A 25325-nucleotide genomic window follows, 5' to 3' on the forward strand; every position below is an offset into this window, starting at 1 on the left:
AGGTGGAACACTCATACTTGTATGAGAAACACTGACAATTAGTCAAATGCACAGAAAAGCAAACCCAACCAAAATAGTAGCATTAACACCAAAAAAACTGCTGAATTAATTGCTCAAATACAGACCAAGCCTTGCTTAAAGGAGTGTGGCCGTCAGCCTGGCTTGGTTTGCTTCCCTTTGAAGTTGTAAAACAACTGACCTTCAACACCTCATGCAAAAGCATTTCTCTAATGCTAAGGCAAAAAACACCTTTTCTTATGTCCTATTTTAGCCCTGAACTGGCAAAAAAACCCCACCAAACGAACAAGTCACCACACATAGTCATTCCTGTCTTTGAGCACGAGTCAAGCTAAAGCTATGGAGACAAGAAAAAGAAAAGTGACTTATTACAAATTACAGGATCACAGGGACATTTCTCAATAACTCAGGAAAATGCACGCCCACTTCGGTAGATACTGAATAGCAGGCAAGTCAGGAGATAAACGCTTTGCTTTCAGAGACAAAAATTTCAATAAATATTTACATTAAACCAGGAGTTTACAGATCGATTGTTCAGAAGTCTTGATCAAAAACAGAACTCCGGGGGTATCTTCTTAGAGGGACACCAGAGGAGCCCCTTGGCTGGGACACGGCCTCGGTCAGCGCTGCTCCCCCATGGCACAGGCACCCACGACTTTCAGCTCTTCCACGGCCTTCCCAACATTCCCATTGATCCCAGAGGATTCCGGGGCCGAGTTTCACATTCGCTGTTCTCCCGCAGTTCAACAGGTGTTTCCTCTCAGACCTGCCTGTGCAGAGCAGCCACCACTGACTCAGGAGTGGTCAGTCTTGTCCCTGGAGCTTGGAGTATCCTATCTACCTGCAAAATAACCAGGGGAACAGCTGTACTAGGTTACACACAGAATTTGACAAGGCAAAGAGCATATGTGGATGTCAGAAAGGACTCAAATCTGATCTCACCTCACCAATGCTTTTCCTTCGATCCTTTGCTTGCTACTTTCGTCCTTAAAAAAAAAAAAAAAAAAAAAGAAAACAAAAAAGAAAGAGGTATTATAGCTGTGAAATTAAGAAAAGAAATCCCCAAAACCGCTGTCCAGAGTATGAGGGTGAACATCCACAGCAACACAGCAACACATCAAATAAACAGGAACTTCAGAAAAAAACAGAGATATTAAATCCAGCCCAGATGAACAACCATTGTCTATTGGAACAATGCTCACACCAAAGAGCTCTGGCATGGAGCCTTAATTCAGGATACAGTTATTGAAGAATATTTGAAGACCACTTTTAAGTGCTGTACACCAACTAAACCCAAGCACACTTCCATTTTCTAGACAGATTCACAGACAGCTGAGCAAGAGTCTCAAGCACATACTCAGTTACCAGATTTGGCTTTGCCCACCTTAGCAAGGACAGAGCAGACATGGCCAGTACAGGTCAGACCTCCCCAAGTCCTGCCTGAGCCCCTCTGGCCACCCTTCCTGCTGCTAATGCTGACCCCTAACAGGCTCCAGCCAGGCCTGTTTGGAGCTTGCTTTGTGTACTCCCTTGACCAAACGGGAAGGGACCCTCCTTTGCCCCGGGTTCGGTGAGATTTTCTTGGCTGGAATGCAATTTCTCATACAGAAGGCAGACCTAGTTGTTTTGTTCAGGGTTTGGGGTTTTTTTTTTCTAGGATTTGCCTTACCCAGGTGATGTTCCTCACAACTCAGCACTACAATGCCAACAACAGCAATATAGAAAACCACTCTGGGACAGAGCAGCAGAAGAAGCCACCTCCAGCCTTGCCAGTGATATGACAGGAGCACCCTCCCTGCCATGCCTGCTGAGTCAAGTGGAGCTGGCAGTCTGACCCATCAACATTCTGCGTTTACCTTTCAGCAGAGTCAATATGGAAACAGAACAAATCTCTCTTGGAGTTGAGATGCCTTGAGGTGCACCTGGAGATTCTGCCAAGTGTCCTGCAGCAGCCAGAGGAGAACAGGATTTCTATCGTGCTGTAAGTAAGGAATAACATTTGTTCAAAAGAAAATAAAAGGAAGCACCTCTCCCCATGCATTTTCTAAAAGAAAATTCATGCATTAGAATTTTTTTAAGCATTCCTTCTTGCTTTACACAGTGTAAATTACAAGCATTCATCTTTCAGCCTGAATTTGCAACAGCTCCTCAGGCTGACTGACTTCAGCAAGACCATCAGAATCACTGAATTGTGGAAGGGACCTCAAAGCTCATCTCATTCCAGCCCCCAGCTTCCACTATCCCAGGCTGCTCCAAGCCCCAGCATCCAACCTGGCCTTGGGCACTGCCAGGGATCCAAGGGCAACCACAGCTTCTCTGGGCACCCTGTGCCAGGGCCCCACCACCCTCACAGGGAACAATTTCTTCCTGATATTTACTCTAAACCTGCCTCCCTTCATCCTGATGAAGCCGTTCCCCTTGTCCATCACTACACATCCTTGTGAGAAATCCCTCTCCCTTAGGCCATAAGCGGCTTGCACAGACCACCCCAAATAAATGTCCCGGGGGCTCTCGGGGCCACACGAGCACTCTGGGCCCTTTACCGGGCTTCACCTCGGAAACCCCCGACTCCCCCGGGGCCGTGTCCAGCCAGGACCGGCGCTCCTCACCCGCACTCTCCGGGCAGCTCGGAGACCTTCGGCTCCGGGACACGGCAACGGGGGCGACCGCACCTGCAGCGGGAGAAAGGCACCGCGGGGGCGGCAGGGCCGGCACTCACCGCACGGCAGGATGCAGCAGCTCTCCTCGCCATGGCACATGGCAGGTGCCGCCCGCAGCCGGGCACACGAACACCGCGGGCACGGGGGCCGCGTCCGCCCGCCGCTCTCGCTGCTGCTGCTTGGCCCGGCCGCGACAGCCAGAGCTCCAGCTCCGGGCACAGCCGCCAGCGGCTCCCGACATGGCCTTCGAATGTCCCGCCGAGGAAGCGGCAATGACGGCGGAGATTGGCCGGGGGCCGCCCCGGAACTGCCCTCGGCTTGGCTGGGCGCAGCTTATTAGAACTACGTTCGGCTGGCTGCAGTTAAAGTCGGCTAAACTCGGCTGGGTTCGTCAGACGTCGGCCATTCTCGGCTGCACTGGGCTGTTCTCGGCACACCTCGGCTATGACCGGACGCAGTCGTGTATATTCGGCTCTTCGGCGAAATTCGGCTCGGCTCGGCTCGGCTGCACTCGGCGCCGCTCGCTGCACTCCCCGCAGCTCGGCTCGGCTCCCTGAGGGCGGCACGGGCTGGGCCGAGGCGCCGCCTCACGTTAAACACGCCGAGCTCGGTGCTTTCCTGCTGCCGAGTCCCGCAAGCCGTCACACGGACAGGGACGGGCCGGGAGCTCACTGGGCAGCGACTGCAGTCGCGCTCATTCACGAGCACAAGAGCGGGGGGCGGGTTCGGCCGAGCTCGGCGCCGTTCGGCTGCACTCGGCCCAGTTCGGCTAAACTCGGCCAAACTCGGCTAAGCTCCGCTAGATTCGCTTCAGGTCATGTCAGCCCCCAGCAATTCTACGTGACACAAACTGTAACCTCGAATGGGCTTGCAGGTTTTTAAGCAAATATAATTTTGAACTCAGGTCTTGGTACACAGCCGACGGCTCCTTTAGGACAAGAATATTTACACGTAGAAGCAATTCCCCCATTTGCATATATATATATTTATTTTTTTTTACCCCACTCCCAAAATTCAATAGTTATCACCAGGAATGTGCAGTTCTGGTTTTTCCCTGTACAGTATCTGTGCAAAGGACCTGGGCACAGCACCCAGTCGTGATTTAATTGAATAAATCCTGGTTTACATTTCAGAGGTTCTCATTCTTGCACGTCTGGCCTGGCCTGGTCAACAGCCCTCGTGGCCACATTCAGGAGCAATTGATCAGATTTCACAGAGAATTCCCCATAAAACTCAAGTATAATCAATCAGCAGAAAATCCTTCGGGTTTACTTCCATCTCTCACCTGTTCCAAGTGGAGGGAAGATGGGCTTTTGTTGCACATGGCAGCAGCAGTGATGGATAAGGGCTTTTTTCTTTTTTTCTTTTTTAAATTAAAAAGAAGGTAATAAAAAATAAACCAGGTCTGATATAAATGTCTTTCAGAGCCATTAAAACTTTTTGAACCCGAGAAGACCATCATGATTCCCAAGTTCAGCTCTGGGAGTTCCCAGAGACTCCAGGCTGGAGACTATTCCAACCTGGATCAGCCAGCCTGCAGATGAGAGAAGCTCCTGAAGCCTGGAGCAGCACACACACAGCCCACACACAGCCCTGATATATTTTTCCTTTCTTCAAAAATGATGACAACAAGAAAAGTCTTTAATTTTCGCTTGCTTTATTTATTTACTGGTTTTCCTTACACATCACTTTCAGATCCCCATCCACACTCAGAACTATTCAGACCTCTGAGCACAGAGCCTCCAGGCACTGCTTTTTCTTTTAAGATTTCATTAAAGAATACCTTTTTCCAAAGCCTGACAAGAGATGTGCAACTAAGCTTCATTTTACAGCTCTTCCCCCTTTTACACTGTGTTTCCTCAAAGCTTCCAAATCGTGTTAAGGTTAGAACTCACCACAAGGAAGATCTGGAAAATGCCTTTCCATTTCCTTTTCTCCTCCCTCAAGCTCCATCAGTGTGACAGAAGGTTTCAGTACTTTTTCCAGAGAATTTTGCCTCACTTGTGCTGTTGGTTTGTAAGAGCTGCAAGAAAATATTCCCTCTTGAAAGCAGTTTAGCACTTAGAGATCAGTCCTTTGTTTTGGCACTTCTGTGCCAGGCCCTGCGGGTCCTCCTGCAGCTGCAGTAAAATAATTGGGAAGCTGGACGGGAGCAAATGCAGATCCAATCACTATGATTAATGCTACATTCTCCATTTATTTTGTCTAAAATGGCAGGTTATATACATTTTGATATAGTTTACAATTACAGTTACTTTTCAGTGGCATACAGCACAGGCAAAAATGCAAACATTGTTTTACCTTTCCTTAAGGTGGCTCATTAAAATGTTCACACTAATGACTATACCTATTAACCTCTAGAAAACCCACTATCTCTCATTAACACCTTAACATTTAATTTCTAGCTGCACCACAGGCTTCACAGTTTGCCTTGGTGTGGAGCCCAGGCTGGGTAGCTCAAACCCAACTCCAAAATATCTACAGAGGTCTTTGCTGACAAGGCTCCACTCGTGCAGCAGCAGCAGCAGGTCCCTGCTGGAGAGGACACTGTTGTTCACCTCATCTCCCTAAAAGCCTCAACAACAGCACGGTATTCCAGCACAGAGCTGAGGGGGCTGGAGAACTCAGTCAGCCTGGCCAGATCTACATCAGTCCTGTCAAAAGGAAACACAAGTGCCATGCATTTTTCTGCCTGCTAATTAACAAGTACAGTTTTTATTCCTTACTATTGGAATGGCCAGGAATTAAGGATGTAGGACTTGACAGCAACTGCGCGTCACATTTTATTTTATTCCCCATGTATTCAAACACCTAAATCCTCCTGTCAGAGAAATCTCATCCAAATTGAGTACTCAACACACAAACTGAAGGTGAAAAAAGCCATCCATCCACCAGAGATAAAGAAATCCTCCTGGCCTTCATAAAGTTCAAACTGGACAGAGGATGAAATGCAAACCAACTAAAACAAAAAAACCAAAGAACTTACCATATATGTTTGATTAATGTGATCAAAGCATTAATCATTTACAAGAAAGTATTTCAAAACAGAAATTCATTTACAAGCTGAATAGGAAGAAGTTTCCTCTTCTCCTAGGATTGATTCTTGTTTTCTCTCTTGTCTCCTAAATTTGTTAGCCACAGAGTATGGAGTAAGGAAATAATTTGATTCATCACCTTGTTTTCCAGAAACCTGAAAAAGAAAACAAAACAAAACAAAGAAAAAAACCGACCAACCAACCAACAACAAAACAAAACAGAAAACCACGTTTGGAAGGCAGATCCTCACCAGCAGCTGTTCCATCATCTACAACAGGGGACCATATTCTAGTGCCTGAACTTGTCAGGGCACTCTGTGCAGAAGACATTTTTGGTGGATGTAAATATACGTGAGAGAGAGGCAAGGGGAGGAGGAATGTTCTCAACAGCTCAAAGCCATTACTGTGCCACTTCCCGTGCAGCAGGTCCTGTGCCAGGACGTGAACTGAGGGTCTTTGAAATTCAAAAGGTAAAGACACCAATACAAGGTGCCATTTTGCTTTCTCAATTTTTCAAGGAAGTGTTTTCCAAAATCAGGAAGTCCCCCCACCATCACCCTCCTCCTACCACAACCTGAAAGTGTCTTGATCCTGTTTTCAAAACCACAAGGGACACCTTGGAATTCAGCAAGTTCTGCCAGTTCAGCCCTTGGTGCCCCTGGCTCCCTGCCCGTCACCCTTGTTTTCATACTCAGCCACACAATTAGTGTACTGTGGACAGTAAAATTGTTCCCATTTCTCCTGTACTTCTCTGCTGACCTTTTCTCTAAGCTGTGCAGGACCCACATGAGGAGGCTGTTGATCCTGAATCAGCTCATAGGCAGCTCTGTTGGCAGGGGCAGCACTTTGTAACATCTCCAGCATACAACTGCGAAACAGAAAATATAACTTGTTATTTTACAGTCAAGATCTAATTATCTAACTTGGAATTAGCAACTGGACTGGTATGTAAACGAGTTCAAGGTGAAATGAACACCAGCTGCTCTCAGCAACTCCAGGGAGTGAAAGACATTCTCTGCTCAAAGCTACTCTTACAAGGAGTCTTCAGGCAGCGAGACAATTCTGTCCTTTTGTCCAAGGTTTTGATACCTCAAATACTCAGGGTGGATGCTCCCAAAACTGAGAGCTCCTGGCACAGGAGTTTCCCTCCTGCTGAAGCTCTGTTCAGCTTAACAAATGTGCTGGCTGGGGAATGGAGACCCCCCAAAAAAGAAAAGGCCCTGACTGTAGGCACAAAACCACGGTGCCCACGTGAGGTTCTGTGATGGCCGCAACCTGTTCCAGTTTCAGGGGATAAGGGTGTGACTGGTTTAGACATAAGCAATTATTTCCCCTTCCACACATACACAAAATCACCAAGGAACAGGTTTTCAAGAAGGCAGAGGCAGAGTCAGCTGCTCCTTTCTGCTTTCTACTTTGTATCTCAAAGCCACGCAAACTTCTGTGCTTCGGGGTTTTTGGTTCTTTCTTTTTAAATTCTTACCTGGGAGCCCTCATGGCACAAAGGACTGTTGAAAAAGGAAAGAATGACCTGGAAAATCTTCTGTCAGTCATGAGGCTCACAGCCACGTTTGTGATGCAGCCCTTTCCCAAGAAATACGAGGATCCACTCATGCTCTGCTTTGTACTGGAAGCCACAAAGGAAAACACCACCACCAGACATTTAGACATTTCCAAATAATACCTGCTCCCACAAGCACAAAACCCTGGTTCCCTGTAAGTGCCAGCTCAGGGCTTACCACAGCTTGTTCTGGCCTTCTCAATTTCCATTCCTTCCAAATTTAATCCCATCCATCAGGAACAGTCAGTCTGCAGCCCAAACATGCAGTGGAAATGGAATTGTGGAAGTTGCTGTTCCTAAAACACTTCAGTGGAACTCAACATTACTAATCAAAACTCAGAGATGAATGTGAGCTAGTTGGGGCAGAATATTCTGTTTACTGTGCTCACAGAGCATGCACAGCACAACTCACTGTGCATTAGTATTAAGGAAACAACAAAACCTCCACAGAAATAGCAGTTTTAATTCCAATATGAAACAAAAGAAAGATGCCTCTAATTAACCACCAATGGGAGGATGAGATTTCAATGTATTCTTATGGTTTTTTTCTGTAAATTTCTGAAGAATTACTGGATACCTAAAATGGGACTCTTTGCTTCACAGGTGCTTTTATGCCAAGGGCATTGCCATAATTTCTGATCCTAATTCAAGGCTTGAAGAGCTGAGTTTTGTGAGAACTGCTTTGTATTTTGATTAGTCCTAACTTGGAGTTTCCCTGGGCACCAAAATCAGGGAACCCAATGAACCTAATGTGTCCTCGAAGGGCCGTAAGATCCCAGCTATCCAAGCCCCAATGTCCTCGGGATTGGTTTGTTGAATCTTTTCAGGGTTCATTTAGCAAACTGAAGGGTTTGGCATCATTTCATGATGAAAAAAACCAGAGACCTGTGAAAAAGAAACTGAAGGAGAGCCGGCTAAAAGCGTCCCCTGCTGATGACTCATGAAAACAACTCGTCCAAAACGAGGCAGGATTGATTCAATGCTCACCAAACCCACCTGGCCAAAGTCAGAGTTCTGTGCCCACCGAGGACGCAGCAAGCAGCAGGGAGGGACCTTTCTCCTGCTCTCCAGCACAGGCTCCCTCCCTCCCCACGCAGGGAACTGCAGCCACCCAGGGGATGCACCCACTGCAGCCTGTGGCTGCAATGACTCCAAAGCTCTTCCTTCCCCTCAGAACAGCCTGGAAAAACATCCCCATCATGGATTTCTGACAGGAAAAACCTCACAGCTCCAGATACTTGGCTCCACCCAAATCCATGCCAGGACTCCAACAGGCTCCAAGGAATAAACAAGAGGACAGACCATCTCAGGGTGCACACCACTATTTTTAACAGTAACAGCAAAACCAGGGAGAATTCACACTCACCTTTTCTTCTGGGTAAAGCTCCCAAGAGCCTCACACTCCTTGCCTTCCATGTCTGCTCTTTCCAAGACCTCTGGAGCCAGTCCAGGGCAGCCAGTGGCCACCACAGCCCTGGCAGTGCTGCTGGGTGATCCCAGCCCCTGAGGGCTGCTGATGGCCCTGCTCAGGGATGTGCTACTGTCACCAGCTGTGGTGGCACACCACAGACACCACATGCTTCCAAACCACAGGCAGGCACAGGCTGTGTTGTGCAAAACCCATGTTTAATTAAAATCAGCCTCCTAGAGAAGAAAAGCTGTCTTTATCTAGCAAGGAACTGTTTCCTTAGGATTTGCCATGAAAAGGAGCTGTGAGATCTGCAGGTAAATACATAAATACAACACTGCTGTGCATCAGCTGAAGGGAGGTCTCTGTTCCAAACCCCCACAGCAAAAAGCCAGAAGAATATCAAGGCAATGCACCAGGGCACTCAGGATTGGGATTGGGACACTCAATGGAAAAGGTTTGCCCTGGGTTTGAAGCCTCTGGATGTTGACAGCAAGTCCCAGCTCCAGACTAGCACACAGCTATTGCTGCTGGGAATTCAGTGCTTGGCTGCTCAACTGGCCCCTGAGGTCAAAGAGAAGATCACACAACCAGATTTTGGTACAATAGTGCTGATTTCTGGCAACCTGAACACAAAACTTTCCACCAAAGCCAAGGGGACAGCAGAGAGACAGAGCAAGTGTGCAGTGATCAGCCAGCCCCAAATACAAAACACATAAAAGCCTCCTCAAGCTCCAAAGGACCACCAGAACCAGCAGCTGCAGAGATCAAGGTGTGCTGCAGTGCTAAGGTAGAGTCACATTTCTGTCCTCTGTTGTCCAAACTCTTGTTTAATAAACCACAGAACCATTAGGATGCAGGAAGTTTACAGACTGATCTGCACTCTTGGAATGGGAACACTGAAGCTGCTCAAGCACCTTCATAACAGTAATTCAATACATTCCAGTTCCTCACTCACACTTCATATAAAAATCTTCACACAAACACTTGAACACTGCTCTTCCCACAATACAAACACTTGAAAGATTCCTCTAAGCATTTTTCTTCCCTCCAAGTCTCTTGCTTTAGAGGAGAATAGGACTTCTTAAGACCCAACACTTGTTCATTTAAGTTCATTGATTGTCCTTAAAGTCATTTCTTCCTCTTCTGCTTTAGATCTTTAGTCTTCTTAAATTTCTTCTGTTGCTTGGGTCCTCGTGCTGTTTCTAGTTTTCTTTTCTTCTCACTGGCAAACAGGTACAAAACATCTGTTAAAAATACACTGGATTGCCATCCAGCAGGGAAATTTTTGTTGTAAAATGGGAGCGAGGGAGAAAACTTCAACTTGGTGCTAGAAAAAGCAAAAACAAGAGCCTGACTTAAATTTTACAGGGTCCTGAGATTCTCTAACACAGAAGACCTTGACTTTTAGCTTGTCTTTGCTTTTCAAAACTTCATCTGTCCTAAATGGAGCATCTGGAGTTTAGAGTACCTAGAAGAGAAACTACCATTGATAGTTTTAAGCATTCCATTTTGTCTCTGCACTGGGTTCTGACTCAAGTAAACACAACAGAATTCCAAGCTCTGATCTTTATAATCAACTGCCAAGACTCTCTCCTTCCTGGAAGGCTTTTGGACACTTACAGCTCGGAAAAAACCATGAAAGGGTGGAATAGAGATCACATAATTACTTGAGCTGTCAGGGACACCAGGAAGGGGAAATAAGTGAGCAGGGAAGTCTCAGTTATAAATCCCCAAGGAAAAGTATGGGAAGATTACATGCTAGGCAAGGCAGATGAAGGAAGATGGATGAAAATTAAGGAATTGCAGAAACACAGATGTTTTCAAGGCTCAAGCTCACATTCTTCCCTGAATTTGCATTATCTCCAGGGGCTCCCACCCAGTGTTAGATCCCAAAGCAAATGGGGCAGTCAGGTAGAATGAGTGACCCAAGGGAAGAATAGTTCCAGCCTCTGTGTGGGATCAGGATCAGACCATTGGCAATAAAGTCAGAACTACCCAAGTTAATGAAGAGAGGACTGTCCTCAGAGCAGCACAGAAACATTGGGTAGTACAGCTTGCAGCTGCTCACACCCCAATCCCCCCAGAAAAACCGAGGATCTATCCAGGACACTGAGTTCATTTAACCCTTAGGCTTCACTATTTTGGGAAACATTTTAACAAAGCCAGCAGGAAAGACCAGAGAGACCTCTGTGGGATATTTCAACTTCCTTTACCTTTTCAAGCTGACGACAGAAGCGTTCTGTCCTGCTTTGCTCAGCACCTCATTCCACTCCTCGTCATCTCCCCGGATAATGTACCTAGGAAAGGCAAAGGAAAAGTCAAGCCAAACTGTTAGCACAAAGGAAAAAAAAAACATAAAAATAAGGTATTTCTATGTCAGGCACAAGCTGCTCTGCAAACAAAGCCACTGTGCCAGCACCCAACCAAATAGGATTTGGGAAACACACACAAAGTCAGGCTGGCAAAGCTGGCATGGGACAGTTTTTCTAAATCAGTCTGGGAAGAAGTGAAGAGCTGCAGATTGCTTTTGAAAAGAGAAATAAAGACAATGATTGCTACTCAAATAAGCTCATGTCCTGTAACCCTTGTCTGGGTGTTCAAGCACCCTGGAAATTACACCCAGATTTCAAGAGGCAAAGCAATTGTGTAGCAAAACTGAGTGACTGCTCTCCATCTCAAATTCTTAGAGATCTGGAATAGATAAGGCTTTGTCCACAAAGCTGAACAATGCTGGGCAAAGCCTCACAAGTTTTCTATAATCTGCATTGAAAAGTATTCAAAATAGATTTTTGTCTCTATCTCCTCATGGAGGAGAACAAAACTCTATTTCTGGCTGAGAAAAAGAAAAAAATAAAGGAAACATGTTCCAAAATGACAAAAAAGGTATGTAGTACTACCAATGCTACAAAATGGAATTGATTTTAAAACATTTTAGTTGTATTATTTTCCTTATGTGACTGACTTGCAAGTCACTTCAAATCACATCCATCCTTGTCCTTTCTTAAAACGTGACAACCAAAGATTCAAAGAAGCTTTTATTCCTTTGGCCAGATTTAACAGAGATCAATTTAGAGCCAAGCCAGACAACATTCCTGGGACATCAGCACGGTGTTTATAGGACAAAAAGTGGGAGGGGAGAGAGAAGAGAGACAATCAGCGGCATCTGTAACTCCTGTTGGTCCAGAAAGACAGAAATCTGCTGACACTTAAGTAGAAGCTCTGGTTGTGTTACTCTTTTTGTGTTGATTTGGGTTTTTTAATGTTTTACCCACTGCTGACAATACACACTAGTTCTCATTTACTGATGGTTTACTGCCCCTACAGCCTTGTGCACAAATCTCAGCAAGACCCAGCATTCCACCTAGGGAAAAACTGTATTTGAGACCTAGGCAAATTAATTCTTACTGTGTAAGGTCCATTTCCTTCAGTTTCATCACATCTTGCTTGTGCTTTTCTTGGAATTCCTTTGCAGCCTCCTCCTGAAAGAGGACAGCACAAGATGCATTAGGTCCTGAGGGCAACAATGAATTTGTAATGAGAGGAAAATGCCTTTTCCCACAAATACGTTCCTTAAAACAAATACCAGCTGATCCTGAATAGCTTCTCTCTTTCATATAATTGCATTTTTACGTTATTTGTACACACAAACTTGTCATTTTCTGTGAAAACCTGGTATTGAAACTTAAAGGCACAACTTCAGGAGCACATAATGCAAACCTGTCAGGTTTAAACTCCCTTACAGTGCCAGTCATGGCGTGGAACCCTTCCTATCTAAGAAAATTTAATGTTTCTGCCCTCAAGGGAACTCCCTGAAGTGTCTACATATGAACCAGGAATAAAGTCTGTAATTACCAAATCGTCATTTAAAGATTTCAGCGTTGGCTCCATCACAACATCCTTTGTTGCTGCCATCTGCTCCTCCACAGCTTTTTCCTGGACTGTGTTGAACAGCTGAAAATTAAATAACCCAGCACATGTAAGACTTGGCTTTTAAAACACCCTTTATCACCTCTACAATGAACTCCTATTGCCAGACTTCAGGAGCTTTGCTATCCTGAACCTTAGAGAGAAAGAAAACCAGCAACCAGATCTAAAACTTTCCAATTATTTCACTGGATTTTAAGTCTACCTCTAGATAACACTGGAAAATAATTTTATTTTTTTCCAAGGAAAGCTGAGATGACACCAATGCTCTGACCAATGGCTCAGGCAACATGGCTTGTCTGCTCAGCATTCTGGTCAGGTCATTTCAGCATGAAAAACCACAAGATAAGTGTTCTTATCGGGGAAATCACTACACAGAATCATGAAGTGATCTGGGCTGGAAGGGACCTTAAAGATCATCCAGTTCATTTAAATCATTGCCACCCATTTTCCAGCAGGGATTTTCCCCACCTTTCCAAGAAGTTTATGGTCAGTAACTGGGGACATGTTAAGGATGCCCAGCTCTGATCCAGCTCTCCCTTAGCACCACATTTTCAGTTAATATTGGAATTAGGGTCCCCCCCACACGACCAAGGCTTGTCCTGCTGCTCCCACCTGCACTACTTTGCGGATGATCCTGTTGAAGAGCCCCATCAACTGACTGCTGGGCAGTTCCAGCTCCTTTTCCAGCTGGTCCAGAGATTTATGCTGCAGGCCAATCCCCAGGAAGAGGGCCTGAGGAGAAGACACATGGGTCAGCCACAGAGCAAACATAGACACACACTGCGCTCCATGTTTTCCCCAAACCCTTGCTCCACCCCGTCCAGACACACCGACTGTGCAGCAGAGAGGGAGATATCTCCCATCTGGCTGAGGAAGAACATCCTGGCAATGGTGGGAACCATGTCCATGATGAGGTGATAGTCCACCATGTTGCGGGAATACATCTCCAGCCTCTTCAGGTCGTAGGGGATGAACACCGACTCCAGCTCCGCACGGCTGATGGCTGGTGGGGACAAGGGATAGACAGCAAGGTCAGGAATGTTCTCCAGAGCTGCCCAGGATCACAGCTGTTCAGGTATTTAATATTTTCCCTTTGCCTGTTAACAATTCACATTGGTTTTGCTGTAAAAGAGGTTTGTCCCCTTCCTGCAGCAAAAAAACCCTCTAACCAACACCGACACTACAACCCCACAAGACACAGGTACCAAGTTCTCCCCCAGAGGACTCTTTCTTGTTGATCGTCTTGAGAAAACAGCAAATTGCAGATGCCAGGCTCCAGCCATGCTCTGGCATGCACTTACAGCTGTCCCAGTCAGGGTACTCACGTGCTTGGGGCTGCTGTTTGATATTTTTGTTCTGTAGGATATTCAGTGCCAAGGAAGGAGAGAAGGTGCTGAACTGGTAGGAAAGCAGGGAAAGGAAGCGCCTCCTAAAATCTATAGGGCAAGAGAACAAAATAAATTATCCCAGTGGACCTCTAGAATAATAAACAGCCCAGAGGGTTCTTGAGAGTCAGCAGGATCAGAGTTACCTTTCCAGAAGGCAGTGAGCCAAGGCTCCTGCTCAGAGTCTTCTTCATTGAGCATCTTCAGCATGATGCAGGAGTGCTCCCCTGTCAGGTCATTCTGATAAATAAGATACAAATCTGTGATTCTGTGAGGGATTTCCCATCATCCCCATGAACCTTTTGCACTCTGCTCAGCTGAGTAAGGAAGATACCTTCTAAATCATCAACAACAAATTCATCAACTGCTACTGACCACCTCCACCTAATGGAAAACCCATGAACTTCTAGAATTTGGTAAATCTCAGCTATTTTTAGCACTAACTACATTAATAGCCCTCAACAGCTCTAAATTTTTATGTGCAAGCTACTTAGAGCCCACATTCACAACCCTAAAACTCTACTCCTTAACTATAGGCCCAAAGAACAAAAATGAACATAAACCAAGCCCTAAAAGCAGTCTCTGCAAGCCTTCCTGCCCCAAACCCCTTCTCACAGAAAAACTACGGGAATCCATGCCCAGGGATTTCAGCAGGGCTGGATTTTCACTCAGGAGCAGTGTGGTACTTACAGGGGTCTGCCTCAGATAAACTGGCACAAATCCAGCACGCTTCCAAAACCTGGGAAAAAGAGGGAACACACTGAGAATTATGGAGCTGTTGACCACACAGGAATAAATTGTGGTTAAATGCAGTTTATCTGCTGTGCAAGGACAGCACAAGTCTCTCAAGGCATTCCAACAATCAGTGCAAATGAGCCCTGACAGAAAGCAGAACAGCACCCATCTGACTGAAGATCCAGCTCAGGGGAGTGAAAAATTATGACTGTGATGTCAAAAAATGCACAAACTTTCACAAAAATGCTGTGAAAGGCATTTACATCAGTCAGGAAAACAACCACCAGCTCTGAAATCAGCAGCACCTCAAGTTTCTACAGGTCACAGGGATTAGAATTTAACCACTCCCTGTGTACCACAGTCTGTTCTTACTTCTATACCCTGGAAAACCTGGGCAAGTAAAGCTCAATATCTGTTTAAGAAAAGCAAGATGCAACTGGGAAATGGAATCATGTCCTACTTGAGCAATCTGGGTGTCAGGCCATAAGACACCCCAAGATAGTCCAGGTGCTCAGCTTGTCTCTCACTCAGTTTGAGCAGCAAAGGAGGCAAATCCTTCCGAGGTGTCACAACCTCTTCTAATAAACCAACAGTCTGGAAAAGAAAGTGGGAATGGGTTAGCAGCAACCCCCACAAAAGCTGCAAATTAAAGCTCTTCTTCTGTATGAAAATCAAATCTATTTCCTCACTACAGAGTGGAGACTTACAGGGGAAATGATGCAGCTTAGAATGACAGAAAATTTTAAAAACTACCAACCTCACTGCTCACAGTTGTGATTTCTTTTGGCTTTTGAACTGTTTCTTCTTCCAAACATGGGAATTTGCCTTCGTAGTACATCTGCAGCAAAGTCAGAGCTCTGCTGCCATAGCCCATCTGTGAAGAGGCAACAACAACACTGTGAGGAAAACGAGGTCTCTGATTTTTCATACAGGGCAACTACATTCTCCCCTTAAAACCCATTAACAATCAGCAGTGCAGACATCACCCAGGCACTGCAAAAATGCTTTTTTTGGCCACAGGGCAGCTACAGGGAGAAGGAGTGTACAGAAATAGGATGTCTGAAATCAGAATCAGCCCTGGTAGTTCAGGGCTGTGTAATGATTCTTGGGGCTTAACTCTGGCCCTCAGAAAATGCCAAGCACTTGGTAATGTCCCAGAAAATATCCCTGGATCCGGATGGTGTATGTCGGCTCGGGATGCTCCCTTGCTGCCTGGGAATGATGGGAGCACTGGTTGGGTGCCCTGAGCTTAAAATGCTGGAAACTGGAGGAAGTGCAGTGTTTGCCCTGTTCCTGAGCTCCCCCCAGAGAGGCATTTCCATGGCCCCACCACCACAGCTGGGCCCCAGGTCCTTTATTTACCCCCTGGTAATCCGGGTGAACAGCAATGCGAACGACGCGCCCGCCAGAGAGGCCCCCGAAGTCCGGATCCTGGAACTGCACAAGGGACAAAAAGCCCATTGAATGGACACAGCTAGGCACCCTGGAAACCAGAAATACAGGAGACACACCCTGGGTGAGAGTGCACAGCCAGATCACCCACCTGCTCTGAAACAGTCCAGGGAATAAGATCACCAGAGGCTTTCTTTCCCCTGGAGAGGCTGTTCATGATTGACTGGCGGGAGATCTCTCCCTCCATGCACACCTGCCAGAAAAGACACACAACCGTGAACATACACAAAATGCTTTCTCCTACTCAACTGTACCAGGATCAAAATTGACACTCGAGTTGTTCTCTTACCTGAACAACAGCCAGGACTTCTGGTAATGAATTCTGGGTGGGTGGAACAGGAGGCAGAAGGCAAAAGAGATGATGGGCAGGGGCATCAGAGAGCATCTGGAGATCATTGGGGGAGTTCTGGGGAGTGAAGACATCAGAAAGGTGAAAAAGTGTCCAGAGAATCACAGAATAACCTCAGCTGGAAGAGACAAATCAGGATTGAGTCCAGCCCCTGGCCTGCACAGGACAACCCCATGAATGCCACAAATGTGTCTGAGAGTGTTACCCATGAGGAGAGCTTCAAAGATTTCTAAACAATCCCTCCATTTCCCAAATTCAGAGCTACTAAGAAATGTGGAACTCGTACAGTGCTGAGGGATGGTGGAGCTCCCAGGCCAGCTCACAGCTGTCACACTCCCAGGCTGCATCTGTTTTCCTCAAGGGAAGCCTTGTGCTCCAGTATGTATGAACCTGAACTTCCTATTTTCATACAGCTCCTTACCTCCTAAATACCAAATCCTAATTTTTTTTTTAAGCCTCACATTTCTAGTACTCAGTAGTTCAGCACTTCTGGACTTCCCCACTCGTATTTACAGATCACCCCTGGTCTAGAAACCTTGAGATGAATTATTCCTCTTTTCAGTCTCATAATAGTGCTGCTCTTGGTGAACTTTAGGCCACTAGAACATGGTAAAGAGAACTGCAAATGAAGTTCAGCACTGATAAAACCCTGACAAACTTGGAGGCTCATTTAGAATTTTAGTCTCCACATTTTCTCCAGACAAAAATATTCCAGGCTATCTGGAAATCCAGGATGTACAGGCAGAGATCTCAGAGAAAAGAGAATACAGCTTTGAACACAGCAAGAAGCAACAGAAGCTGTTGAGAAATCTCAATCAGGCTGTCATAACAAGCACTGCTCTCCCAGAAAAAATATCCACACTGAAATGGGGAATTATATTGGATGGAAGAAGCCCAAGCCCTACCTTGTAATGTGAAGCCACATAGAGGGCCATGAGTCTCTGCAGGAAAACTTCTGATGCTCTGTGATAACAAAAGAGTGTGTCTCTATTTACATAGTATCTAAACACAGGGGTTAAGGAAAAAAACTCCTTGGAAACCAGGAAAAAGCTTCCTGTTGGTTTATTTTCAATATCTGGGCCACAAGTTGGCTTGTCCTCTTAGACTCCACAGCTTAACCTACAAGAATAAATGACACTGGGCCGTGTTTGCAGCTTTAATACCTTTCATCTGTAAAGATAAACCTTTTATAACTCCAACAAGTGCTTCCCTTCATGCAACCCTTCCTTGAGAGGTTGCCTCTACAGCAAAAGTGGGGTTTGGTGATATCCTGGCAGCACACACCAGCAGTGCAATGAGAGCTTAACTCCAGGAGTGAGGTCTTAGGGGAAAGGTTGTGTGCTGAGCTTATCCCATCAGCTGCACAACCAACCACCAGCCAGGCTGAGAAACATTCAGCAAGGATACAGGTCACAGGTGTCAGGCAGAGGGCAGCCAGAGATGATCCTGGTGATGTTGAGGCAGTCCAAGCACAGGAGATCATTCAGCCACTTCTCCACGGGGTCCCCAGGGGCGTATCTGATGGACTCGTGCAGGGACACCTCATGCAGTGTGCGAGCTGCAAGGGTTACAAAGGACCAAAGGACATTCAGTGCTGGAAGGCACAGCCAGACAAGCATCCCACAGGATCCCTGTGCTCTGAAGGGCTCCCAGATTAGAAAACTGTCACTTGTCACCTCTTAAAATCTGAAACTTGTGGGGGAAAACCAGTGGAGTTCCATCATTTTCCCACATAAGCCCTTTCCCGTAGCTGCAAAGCACGTGGATATGTGGGACAGCCCTGGGATGTCCCCAGGCATGGGGACACACAGTCCAGAGGTGCTGTACCTGAGGTGAGCTTGGCAGTGGCCGTGGCTTTGTTCTCTGCTGTCAGGGTCACCTGGCTCTGGGCACTCTGCTGGCGGAGCTGCTGGATGAGCTTCAGGGACAGCGACCGGCCCGTGCCCTCATACCTGGAGCCAGGACACAGAAAGGCTGCAGCAAGGAACCAGGCAGCCACCCAGAGCTCTGGGACACAGTGTGGTTGTTCCAGCCTTACCCGTTGATGGTGGAAGCCATGAACACCAGGTAAGGGCCCAGCAGGTTCTTCACCAGGGGCAGGGGGATGGCAGCAGCCTCATCGATCACCACGAGCTCGGCCTGGCCCAGCTTCACAGAATCAGCTGGGTGTATGTACTGCAAAGGAGAGTTTGGACACTGTCACTGCCAGCAGCAGCCTGCCTGCCATCAGGGAAACGTCAGAATTCACTGAGCTGGAGCCTTAGAAAGCTCTTTGCTGCCCCTGTTCTCCTCAAACACCAAGCCAGAGACTGAGATATGGAAAAACAGAAAGTCAGGAGAGAGTTTATGCTGCCCTAACAAGGACTGGCCCACACATCTTGTTTAGCACAGTTCCACAGGAATTCATCTGCAGGAGTAAGGAAAATAAAGGAAATCTAATCACTAAAAGCTCTTCCTGCACTGCTCCTTTCACCTTCCTTTGCTTTTGTTTCGGGAGAAACCCACAAGGGAGATTTGTAATCCACAAGTTATTCCCCGAAGGAGAGAAGGTGTTTTGAGGAGGTCATTCCCTAAAGATCTGCCTTTCAGCACAACCCACCAGCACAGTTATAGATCACACAGAATGAACATGCTTAAAATCCCAAAAACAACAGCCAGGAACAAAAAACTGGAAAGGCAAGAATGCAAATTACCTGGATGGTCTGCCTGTGCTCCTTGAACACATTCACTCTGACCACTGCCTTGTTGAACTCTGGATTTAAGGACTGAACAATCTCATAGTCCAGGTGTTCCTAGAAAATAACATTTTTAAACAATATAAAAAGCCAAGACCTAAGAAAAAAATCATTTACCATCATGATCATCAAAATCAACTCACTGTTATTTCACATTCTAATCAAAAATTCTTATAAAAGCCTCAAAGGCCTGAGAACTGGGAAATTATTTACTGATGTTAAAAATCTGCTTCACAAAGAAACTGCTGGTTTACCCTGCTTAAAAACAGAGAAAGAAACATAACTCTACCATGATTTCTTTTCTTGCAGAACATGGTAAAAAAGAACATGGTAGCACATATGTGTAGTCAAAAGCACAGATGAGGTGTAAATCCTCCTGGGCAGAAATGCTTTGCAAGTATTGTAAAATAGTCTTCTCCCCTCACCTGATACTGCAGTGCATCAAAGCCTTTAAATATGAACTCAAAGAGAGTGTGAAGGTTGTCAGGGCTGGGAGATGTGACAAAGATATTGGAGTAACTGCAGAGAAAAAAAAAAAAAAAAAAAAAACAAAAAAAAACAAGAGCTGAACAGTTTTCCTAACAAATTTTACCATATAAGTACTAAATAGGATGGGGTTTTAACAGGAGGGGTTAACCTTACCTAATAACCAAAACACAGCAGATTTCTATAGACACTTATCATGATTTATGTGTGACATAAATCATGTTTTGTGTTCTAAGAAAAATCTGACCTACAGCACATGTAGCAATCAAAAGATACAAGACTGAAAATGAGGGAATTAGGACTGGAAATTACAAATATATTCAGATCTTGGTTTTGCTTTTTTATTTTTTTAAACTTAGGGATGCAGGCAAGGCTTGGGGGATGGGAAGTGGAGGATCACTCACCCAAAAGCTACTGCTCCAGCAATAGCCAGCCCCAAAGCAGCAGATTTCCCTCGTCCCCTGGCTGCTGTCAGTGCCACAGTGCTCCTCAGGGTCTTCTCAGAAATGGCTTCAATGAACTTCAGAACCGCTTTTGCCTGAGGATTAGGAACGCCCAGAAAAGAGTGTTGGGAGTTTCTCTCACACTGTGAGCAGCCCAGCTGTGGCCAGCACACCCACCTGGTCCAGGGTTCTGCAGCCATCCACCAGCACTCCCACAGGCTGCGTGTCCTGCAGGCTCTCCTTCAGCTCCCTCAGCTCCAAGTCCTGGGGCCGCAGGCTCTCCTCCTGCAGGCACACACCAGGATGAGCCAAGGGCATTCCAGCACAATTCCACCTTTGTGGTGTCTTCTGACACCTTTGGTCAGGCAGAGAAACGGAGCTGGAAGGGAAAGTTACCACGAGAAGAACGTACACCCCAAACCCACGGGAATTTATATGGACAGACATGGATTTAACACTTAAATTTGGAGGCATCTTCAGGAGAACGGTCACAAAGATGCTCCCCTGACTTGCCCAGGCTTGGAAGGTGAAAAAGGAAAGGATTTTGCAGTACATAATAATTAGAGAATGGCATTGCTAGGAAAAACCAATTATAGAAAAGTGTTCTGAATAATTTAATTCATTTTTCAGTCTTTGGACATTCATGATCTCTGTTACACCTGTCACATGGAGTGTCCATGCAAGGGTAAGAACTACTGCAGCACCAATACCAAAATGATATCAAGACTTTCAGTGCCAAACAATAAACTTGGACACAAACATCATCAGTTTTAGACAGGAATGAAGGCTGATTTTCCTGGTTGTCACTTAAAATTCCAAAGGCACCAGCCTCTCCAGCCAACACATAAGCATTTGTGCTGCTGTCAGTGTTGTTCTAATGATAAAAGGAGGTTGTTTTATTTTGGTTTTTTGTTTTTTTAAATCAGCACCCTGTTACAACAGGTGTTGGTTATTTCTTAGGCCACACAGCACAGTTCAAATGCTTCAAGATTTCTGTTTAAAATTGGTTTCACTTTACTGCAGTCTGCAACTGGAAGTGATAAAAAGGATACATTTCTAACAGTGCAAATATGTGTCTGGATTATCCTCAGGAAATTTTTCCTGGAAGGTGACAGGTGTAACTCAGAAATTGAAACAACTGCCACAGCTTCCAGCTGTGTCCCGAGCCTGCAATATACTTATTTCTAAAGTGCTCTCCTGCCCTCCAACTGCCAAGAACGTATTTTTATTTGTCTTGTCCCATCTGTCCATCAGCTCCAAATTCCTCCATGCAACCACAATCAAGCTCCACCTCACTGGGCTGAGCAGCAGTACAGGAAAATTAATAAATATAGGCAAGCACAAAAAGAGGTGGGACAGAAAATTAAAAAAAAATAAGCAGAGTACAGAAAAAACAGTTCCCCATATTTCACACACATAATTTTTGCAGGACATTCTGCATCCTCTCTGCAATGCCATCCTTTGATATAAATCAGGGTGAAATTAAAAAAAAAATAAATTTTTTACACCCCATGGCCAACTGAGAAGGATTTCTGCCAGGAAAAAGGGCTGGGATCCCTCACTGACCTGGGACTGAGGGGGGACAGGAGTGATGTTTGCAGCGTGGCTGGAGATGGGCAGGATGTTCAGCTGGTCATCGATCACCAGGCAGGTCTTGCACGAGGCCAGGGACAGGATGAACCTGAGCAGGCAGAGAAAACTCAGTGAAAACACCAGCACCACTCTCTGGTGGCTCGTTTGAATTCATTCTAAACACAGAGTATTTACAGCCAGCCACAGCTGAGTAAGTGCAGCTCCCAAAGAAGGCCTGTTCCAATGCAAACCTGTGGAATGTTTTCCATCAGGAATACCCAAGGCTGTTCCTGGTGCTTTCCTTGGGCAGACAGCTCAGATCCTTTGCACTCTGAGTCACTCACCTCTCATTGAACCTCCCCACCACGTCCTGGTGCGCCTCTGTCCTGTAGCGAGAGTGAACGTCCTGAGAGAGAAAGCAAAGAAAACAGAAAGGAAATGTCAACCTGGCCAAGGGGCACCAGGGACAGTGACGTGTACAGGATTGTGAGCCCTTCTTTCCCACTCTTGTCTCTCCATCCCAGCCACAGCACATCCCAGACAGGAGGATTCTGACTTTGTTGTGAAACACCCACACCTGCAGCGTTTCAGAAACGCCGGAGTGTAATAAACCCCATCACAGATGAGTGAAGGAGCAGGAAAGATGATGGAAGGAAGGTAACAGCTCAATAACAGAACCAATAAATACCCATTCAGCACCACCTCAATGTAGCTGCTGGCAGAGAACAGGCACGTTGTGCTGCACATACCATGGTCATTGTGTAGAGCTGCTTCAGGGAGTTCATCGTCCTCAGCAGAATCACCACGATTCCACCACCTTCCACTGTCTCCACAGTTCTGGCCAACAAGTTTGGAGTCAAGGCTTCAAAATCCTTGTAAAAAGAGTAAACAGAACTTCAGAGTTGCCCAGAGTCCAGCAGTGCAGCTGGCTCCTACTAAAAGGCACAGAAAGCCTAAAAATTTCATTCCTTTATAAGTTTAATTCACACTTAAATTTGCACCAACCAATGTCCTGTTACAGCTCCTACCCATGAGGCCACCTCACCCTCACACAACTCCTGAGGGACAAGCAAGGCCACCAAAACTGAAGGGACAGAAGCAACAAATCCTATTCTTGCAGCACTTCAACTGACTATTGCAATTCCCTTTAGGGAGCCAAGTAACTCCTTACCTGAAGGACACACATTCCAAAGGTGTTCCCAAGGATCTTGTGCGTTTCGTTGTAGTAGCAGTAGCGGATGTTTGTGGCTGCTATGAACAGCTCGAAGGGATCATCATCCTTGATGTTCAGAGTTCCACTCTTAATCTTCTTCTGCAGCTGCCTCATCCTCTTCTTCCGGTGGCTGTGAGAAAAAAAAGAAATTATACAGGAGTTTTTTTGGGAAAAGGGTGCTCAGGCTGAGTCTGGAAGTCAGAGCTCAGTCCTAAATATGAATGAGGTTAAACAGCTGAGGAAGCCAAGTTTGGAGATTAAAAAGGTGAGGGGGAGTGTGGTCCAGGGTAGCAGAGTCAGTGTTAGAGTACAGAGGTACTTTCTGCCAGTGCCCACTCTATTTATGGAGCCAAATTTCAGTCCTGGAAGAGAAAACTCCCCTCGGCTCCTCCAGGAACAAACGTGGCTTCCCCTCACACCCAAATCCCTGAGCCTGCAGCAGTGGCTCCCCAGGGAGCAGCAGGACACCCGGGGGATCTCTCACCTGCTGAAGCCCAGCTCCTTCTTGTAGCACCACAGCACAGAGGGCCTGGCCTTCACCGTGGCCTTGGACAACATGTGGTGGAGGATAACAACCTGCCAAAGCACACAACACTCACAAACAGCTCCCAGGGGAACATCAAAAAGCAAAGTGTATTTGTAAACTGAATTTTACAGCTGTATTTCCACTGTGGAAAGCAGAGGGAGCCCTTGGCACAAGGCACAGCTGTGTCTGTGCCTTCTCCAAGGCTGCAGGACACTGGATTTTACCTCCTGTTCCCTTAGTTCCCTTCTCTGGCAGAACTAACACTGATAATTCCAGGCTAAACACAGTTCCTAGTGTTTGTCTCTTATGGATAACCCATCCATATGGATTTTCCACAGAGTGTTTCAGTGAAACTGAACACTTCCAGTTCACTGAACACAACCAGACCTGGGAGATGCCAGAACCCCTCAGTAAATAATTCCGGCATTCCTGTACTACCACCTGAATAACTCAATCTTCTCCACGTTGTTGGTTTGGGGTTTTTTTACAGTTATTTTATTTGCCCACAAACTGGAGACAAATGAATGACCAGTTACACAGCACTCAGAACAGAACAGCAGCAGGACCACAGCAGTGTTTAAAACTGTTTAAACTCAGCACTGGGGAGGCCACACCTCAAATCCTGGGCTCAGTTTTTGGGCAAGAAAGACCCTGAGGGGCTGGAGCATGTCCAGGGAAAGGAATGGACCTGGGGAAGGGTCTGGAGCACCAGGAGTGGCTGAGGGAGCTGGGAAAGGGGCTCAGCCTGGAGAAAAGGAGGCTCAGGGGGACCTCATTGCTGTCCACAACTCCCTGACAGGAAGGGGCAGCCAGGTCGGGCTCAGAACAGAGACAAGAGGAGAGGAAACGGCCTCAGGGGAGATTTAGGTTGGATATAAGGCAAAATCTCTTCCCTGAGTGGGCTGTCAAGTCCCCATCCCTGCAGGGATTTAAAAGCCACGCAGATGTGGAACTTGGGGACGTGGGTCAGTGGCTGGTTTTGCTGGACTTGCTGATCTGGGAGGAGTTTTCCACCCTGAACAATTCTGTGATTCTGTGAACTGACTTATCCTAAAACACCATGGGTTTGCTGTGCTGTTCTTCCCTTCCCCAATCGAAAAACACCGGGCCAGAGTCTCTGAAGAAAACCGAATTTATCACTTGATTTCCTCCATACAACTTCACCGAGCAGGTTCATCAGCGAGACGAGTCAAAGCCCAGCCCGAGAGAGAGAAACCACCACAGCTCAGGGCAGAACCCAGGGGTGAAAACCTCCAGCTGGACAGAAAAGTCAATCTCCTTCGCCCCAATATAAAAACACCAAACCAAACGCACGAACCCCTGGCTGTCCTGAGTTTCATTTAAAGTCCACGAGCTTCCCAGACAGGAGATGCCTGAGGGAAGGTCTCACGCGCCATTTCCAACCTCTCTGTCCCCGAGAGTTCCCTCCCGCTCAGGCCGCATCGCCTGCCCGTGGCTGTGAGGGTTTAACTCCTGCCGGCAGCAGAGAGGAGCAGGGGCCGAGGAATCACGGCGGGCGCGGGCGGGTCTCAGCCCCGGGCCGGCGGTACCTGGTCCTTGCCGCGGTCTCCCACCACCACGAACAGGCTCCGCTGCCGCTCCGCCACGCCGTTCTCGATGAGGACGCGGATGCGGTTGTCCACCTTGCGGCGCTGCATGGCTGCGGCTCCCGGGGCTGCTCCCGGAGCTTCTCCGGCCGCTCCGCTGCCGCTGCACCACGTGGGAGACACGTGGGGCCGGGCGCGGGCGCCGCGCGGCGTGGGAGGACCCCGGGGCTGCCCGCGCCGGCCGCCTGCTCGTAGCTACTCCTGAACACA

General features: G+C 46.8%; 1 protein-coding gene across 1 annotated transcript; it reads right to left on the reverse strand.

The window, feature by feature from the left end:
* Positions 1-8810: 8810 nt before the first annotated feature.
* NAT10 (N-acetyltransferase 10) lies at positions 8811-25248 on the reverse strand. Its single transcript, XM_083864145.1, has 28 exons — positions 25059-25248; positions 23467-23558; positions 22941-23112; positions 22519-22641; positions 22114-22175; positions 21764-21878; positions 20375-20482; positions 20159-20292; positions 19694-19787; positions 19227-19325; positions 18572-18708; positions 18361-18485; positions 17941-18091; positions 17439-17535; positions 16474-16590; positions 16276-16377; positions 16095-16169; positions 15490-15606; positions 15193-15326; positions 14688-14736; positions 14144-14237; positions 13938-14048; positions 13443-13615; positions 13225-13344; positions 12538-12636; positions 12091-12164; positions 10899-10982; positions 8811-9907 (listed from the first exon to the last, which is right to left on the reverse strand). Exons 1-28 carry the CDS (start codon positions 25164-25166, stop codon positions 9814-9816), a joined length of 3060 nt encoding a protein of 1019 aa, XP_083720271.1. The 5' UTR covers positions 25167-25248; the 3' UTR covers positions 8811-9813.
* Positions 25249-25325: the final 77 nt, after the last annotated feature.

This window comes from Zosterops lateralis, assembly GCF_965231275.1.
Source record: "Zosterops lateralis genome assembly, chromosome: 6".
Classification (NCBI taxonomy): domain Eukaryota; kingdom Metazoa; phylum Chordata; class Aves; order Passeriformes; family Zosteropidae; genus Zosterops; species Zosterops lateralis.